Source organism: Mus musculus, chromosome X, assembly GCF_000001635.26.
Source record: "Mus musculus strain C57BL/6J chromosome X, GRCm38.p6 C57BL/6J".
In the NCBI taxonomy this organism is placed as follows: domain Eukaryota; kingdom Metazoa; phylum Chordata; class Mammalia; order Rodentia; family Muridae; genus Mus; species Mus musculus.
In genome coordinates, this window is record NC_000086.7 from 149,823,552 (window position 1) to 149,829,551 (window position 6,000).

Below are 6,000 nucleotides of genomic sequence, written 5' to 3' on the forward strand. Positions count from 1 at the left end.
TAATAAGGAGTAGAACTGGATTCCTATCTAACAGGTGAAAACTCACCTAAAGATGTAAAGTAAATTGATAATAATACCTAGCGTTAGGAGTATAATTCAGTGGTAAAGCACACAGATAATGCATTAGAAGCCTGAGTTTTCTCAACAGCAGGGAAAAGCCTGCAGACATACACCATGACTCAGAATATGGGTTCTACAGGGAGCATAGATATTAATTGACTGCACCTTCTCCTTTTAGACCTCTTTTTTTTTTCTGAGGCCTTCAGACACAAAGTTGAAGGCCCTAAAGTTGCTTATCTGATAGGAAGCCACTATAGCGACTTACTAATTATTGTGCCTTAATTGACAGTTGCTGGAGACCTGAAGTTGATGCTGTATTTGTTAATGGTACATACACCACAATTAAGACTCTAACATGTCACCCAAAAAGAGTGAGACTAAACTTCGATGTTGTAGTGCAGACTAACCGGGTACTTATGACGAAATGGCAGAATTGCTTACTCATTAGATATTAAAGAAGCCATGTTCATTTCAGGTCAACTTGAAATCAATAATGTTATCTTTTACATATAGGAAACATGAGAACCCCTTAATACACATGAAATTTTTTCCCATTCTCTGCCTTTGTGAGAGACAGAAATGTTAGGAAAATAAGCCAACCCATTTTATGTGTGTTTATAATTATCTTTGTCTGGCTGTCTGTCTTTGTGCATCTGTCTCTGAGTCTGTCTCTGTTTCTTTCTCAGTCAGTCAGTCAGTATGTCTGTCTATATATCCAGCTACCTGTCTATCCATCTGTCTACACTATCATCCTCCCTCTCACACTGTGAGCATGGATGTGTGCATGTGCATGTCCACATGTCTTCCTGATCCCTGGAACTGCAGCTGCAGCCACATGTGAGCTACCTAAGGTAAGCGCCTGGAAATAACCTCAGGTAACTACGTGCTGAGCCCCCTCTCCAGACTGATTTTCAAACAAACCTCTGTTGAAACACAAATTTAGCCCATAATCCTTTATACTTAAATGCTCAGCCACATACAGGCTTAGAGTGATTCTCACAAAAGAAAGCAAGCATGTTTAGTAGACTATGTACTAGAGCAAAAAAGCAAATTAATACATGGCAAAAGACTTTTAAAAGGGATTGAAATTAAAAGAACTTTCTAACATTCTTCATTGAGCAATGAGCTGACGTAAGAAAAGTATACTCATCCATCAGGATTCTGATTATATTAGGGGAAGACGTATGTAACACATAAGTAAGGCAGACTAGTGCAGAGAATCATGAGACCAAGGACATCCTAAACTCTTATATAAATGTTATTTCTTATAAAAACAGAAAAAATAAAGTGTGTGTGTGTGTGTGTGCACGTGTGTGTGTGTGTGTGTGTGTGTGCACGTGTGTATGTGTGTGTGTGTGTGTGTGTGTGTGTGTGTGTGTGTGTGTGTGTGTGTGTTTCATAAGTGGAAAACAGAAAACATACAAACTACCTCAATCTCACAACAATGCTAACCCTTTCTAACTTGGATTTTAAGATGAAAAGGGAATGTCTGAATGATGAGGAAAAACCTTGGCTTTGTGGTCATGTATATAAGATGAAGCTGGAATGAAGTATGACTAAAGGCAGCCTTAGAGGTACTCTCCTCAGCTGTACAGTAAGACCAATAGGAAGACATTGGTATCTAGGATTGCTCTCACATAATAGATTGTAAATCCTGAATATATGGCAGTCATTTTAATTTGAGCATGTAGAATTAAGCCTGCCATTTGTTCTACAGTGAAAGATACCACTGCTTGGTCTTTGTAGTAATATGTTCTTCCGTTAAAGGTCTAGGATTTTGCTGTTTATTGTGGGTGAAGTACATAGTGACCTCAGGGTTAGACCAAGGACCGGGCAAACCACCGGTGATTCTGGAGTCTCAAGGAGAGCTGGTGTACATTCTCCAAACTTAAAGAGACATCAGCCCCGCTCAGAGTCTTCTCAAACCATCTCAGTATGCTCCTTTTGTCTTTTTCTGGTACCTTGAACTCCCTTTTTAGTCTCAAGGAGAGCTGGTGTACATTCTCCAAACTTAAAGAGACATCAGCCCCGCTCAGAGTCTTCTCAAACCATCTCAGTATGCTCCTTTTGTCTTTTTCTGGTACCTTGAACTCCCTTTTTAGCCCAATCAGATTTCAAACTTCCATTACCTGCATTTATAGGTGAATACCAACAGGCCTGCCTGCCTCCTTGCCTGCTCAATTGCTTCCTTTGTTCATTTTTCTTTTTTCTTTTCTTTTCTTTTTTAGAATTTTGAGTCACAGGTAGCCCAGGCTGACCTCTATCTAATTCAGTATTGTAGCAAGGATGACTGAATACCTGGCCCTCCTGCCTCCAACTCCAAGTACTGGATTTCATTGTGGGCTACACTGTGCTCTCTAGTCTATTTTTAATAATCAAATTTCAGGAGTTTTTGCTAAATTGTTAAGCTCCCCAACTTAAAGAATTTTTCTCTTTTTCACAGACTAACCTGTCGCTCCATGCTAGATACACTATACTAAGGAATCTTCGAGAAGCCAGGATGAGCAATAATAGAATGAGAAGACCTGAAGACTAAACTGCCTTTTCCTTCGGGAGTTGGCAGCTAGCTAATTGCACTGAACCACACTTGAGAGCATTCGTACATTCATATAATGTTCGAGTTTTGACTGTTCTTGTTAATGTACTTTCTTAGGATTAAATGTCAGGATTCTGTTCATACTAAGCAATTTGAAGAAAAAGTGTTTAGTACTGTTTGCATAAAAGAACAAGGAAATGAGCAAGATGAATGCTGGTTTCAATGGGGTTGTTTTAAGAAATCAGCTATTTTCAGAATACATGGGATTTTTTTTTTCAATGTTAGAGAAACTGTGTAATTTACCATAATCCTTAAGCTCTGGAACCCGTACAAGTGATAAGAAGGTTTTATGCACAAAAGCAATCCATGTGAATGACTTCAACTGTATGAGTATTACACTAGTAAGCTTTTTTTTTCTTTTCCATTTTACTGTAACATGAAAGGCAAATTAATTTTTTCTTACTTTTGTCAGAATTCTACATGTAACTTCTTTTATTGTTGGATTTGCAAACACATGAAATTCAATAAAGAGTTGTGAACATTGTTATTTCTTTTTTTTGTGTTTGTTTGTTTGTTTGTTTGTTTCAGTTCTAGGACTGGAGCCCAAGCAGGCCTTAGGGTCAGTGAGATAACACTGCTGACACCAAGCCTGCCCAAATCTTAGAACTCTTTCCTACAAATTTTCCTCTAACATCCTTCATGTACACACACACACACACACACACACACAAACACACACACATATGTGCACACAACATAAACACTAAAGAAAATGTAATTTACCTTTTTTGGGGGGTCTTTTTGTTATTTTGTCTTTTTTTCCCCAGAGCTGAGGACTGAACCCAGGGCCTTGCTCTTGCTAGAAAAGCACTCTACCAATGAGCTAATAGCATTTGAAATGTAAATGAAGAAAATATATAATTTAAAAAATTTAAAAAAATAAATGAAATTTATAAAGAACCAGGGCCTTAAGCATGTCAGGTAATTCTTTACTATTGTGCTCTCTCTCCAGCTAAAATAACATTTAAATACAAATGCCATTTTTTTCCTGACTGAATATTTGGAGTAAGTAATAATAATCTTGCCATGGATGAATCAACAAAATAAGTTTTGGACCTCAGCTCCCAGCTAAACATTCCAAATAGTGACACTGTAATTTTATTTCTTTTAAAGGTGTGTATGTATGATGGTTCATCTCAGTTATTGATGAGCTCTAGAGTAAATTAGGAGAGCATATGTGCTTCTCGAGGATGGTCTTGTGTATGTCCATTAAGGTAGGAAGAGCCACTCAGTATGGGTGACATCATTCCCTGGGCTGTGATTTTACTGTGTGAAAAGGATAAAGTGCATGAATACAAGCTTTCATGCCTGTCCCAAGTTCCCATTGCTCTGATTTCATCACCCTGACACTCTGTACCCTTAAAAGTGAACTACAATACCCCTTTCTTTCTTCCCTAAGTTGCTTTTATCCGGTTGTTTGTTTGTTTGTTTTTGTTTGTTTGTTTGTTTCGAGACAGAGTTTCTCTGAATGGCTGTGGCTATCCTGAAACTCACTCTATAGACCAGGCTGGTCTCGAACTCAGAAATCCACCTGCCTCTGCCTCCCAAGTGCTGGGATTAAGGGCATGCAGCACCAAGTGCAGCTTTTTCTGTTTTTTTTTTCTTTTTCTTTTTTTTTTTTTAGCACAGTGACATGAATATAAATAAGGAGCCAGTACTTTTAAGAATAACAAAGGAAGTCTTGTCCTCACATTGAGTGGCTTCTCTGTGGATAATTAGATACAGTGTAGTGACATGAGAACAATTCAATTCTATACTTTCACACTGTTTCCGTAACAAAATTAACAATGGCTTAAAATTATTTATATTATTGGACTGAAAAATGTAGCGATCATTGAGGCAGTCCTCAAGTTTTTGGTTATCCTGCCTCAGCCTCCAAGATCCACAGAATGTAGATGTGCTTGGCTCTGGCTTGCCCTGCCCTGCCCTAATATCATTTATATGGCCAATTACTTTGAGAGCAAATGTGTATTCTCCCTTTAAAAAATATTATGAATTGTGAAAGATTTGTATGTATTTTCTAATTTTTTTTTGCTGTCATTGTGTTCCCTTTTATTTGTTCAGCTCTTGAAAAAGGGGGTAACATAGGGTTATTGCCTTTCTTCCTTCCTTCCTTCCTTCCTTCCTTCCTTCCTTCCTTCCTTTCTTTCTTTCTTTCTTTCTTTCTTTCTTTCTTTCTTTCTTTCTTTCTTTCTTTCTTTCTTTCTGCCTTTCTTTCTTTCTTCCTTTCCTTCTTTCCTTCCTTCCTTCTTTCTTTCTTTCTTTCTTTCTTTCTTTCTTTATTTTTTGTTTATTTTATTAAATATTTTATTTATTTACATTTCAAATGCTATCCAGACAGTTCCCTACACCCTCCCCCACCCTGCTTCCCTACCCACCAACTCCCACATCTTGCCCCTGGTGTTCCCCTGTACTGGGGTATATAAAGTTTCCAAGACCTAGGGGCCTCTCTTCCCAATGATGGACGACTAGGCCATCTGCTACATATGCAGCTAGAGACACGAGCTCTGGGGTACTGTTAAGTTCATACTGTTCTTACACCTATAGGTTTGCAGACCCCTTCAGTTCAATGTGTACCTTCTCTACCTCCTCCATTGGGGGCCCTGTGTTCCATCCTATAAATGACTGTGAGCATCCACTTCTGTATATTTGCCAGGCAATTGCATAGCCTCATAGGAGACAGCTATATCAGGGACCCTTCAGCAAAATCTTGCTGGCATATGTAATAGTGTCTGGGTCAGGTGGCTGATTATGAGATGGATACCCGGGTGGGGCACTCTCTGGATAGTCCATCCTTTCGTGGGGCTCATGTATTCCAGGCTGGCCTCCTGCTTGCTATGACACCAAGGATAACTTTGAACTTTTGGGCTTCCTGCCTCCATCTTCCAAGTGCTGAGGTTATAGGTGCTACAGTCTTTGTGTATGCCAAATAAGCCCTCTACCAAATGAGCTGCATCTTCAGCCCAAAAATATTTCTTCTGGTACAAAATTAATACATCGTCATTGGAGAAATTTGAAAAGGCATAAAATGCAAAAATATACATACCCACATATAGCCATTGTATTGTTGAACCTCATGATAGAAAAAGTACAAATTTGTTCCTATTAAAAAAAATCTTAAGATAATTCTGCACAGTGCTACAACTGTAGTGAGACGTTCCACTCATAGTGTGACTTATTGGCAAACTTCACTTACCAATACATTCCTAAGAGTTGAAAAATGTTCTCACTCTCTAAGATTAATTGAAACTTCTATGCTAAGTGAAAGTGGCAAAGAAACAAGCTGCCTTTACTGTTTATGTCGATATTAATATTAATTAGAAAATTAATAATAAATTAATAAA

General features: G+C 38.2%; 1 protein-coding gene across 1 annotated transcript in view; it reads left to right on the forward strand.

Moving 5' to 3' along the window:
* Window positions 1–3,143, forward strand: part of Gm15097 (predicted gene 15097) — a 42,270-nt gene extending 39,127 nt beyond the window's left edge. Inside the window, exon 7 of the mRNA NM_001198987.2 lies at window positions 2,504–3,143. Coding sequence (NP_001185916.2) covers window positions 2,504–2,540 — 37 coding nt within the window. The 3' untranslated portion in view covers window positions 2,541–3,143. The remainder of the gene's footprint in view (window positions 1–2,503) is intronic.
* Window positions 3,144–6,000: the final 2,857 nt, after the last annotated feature.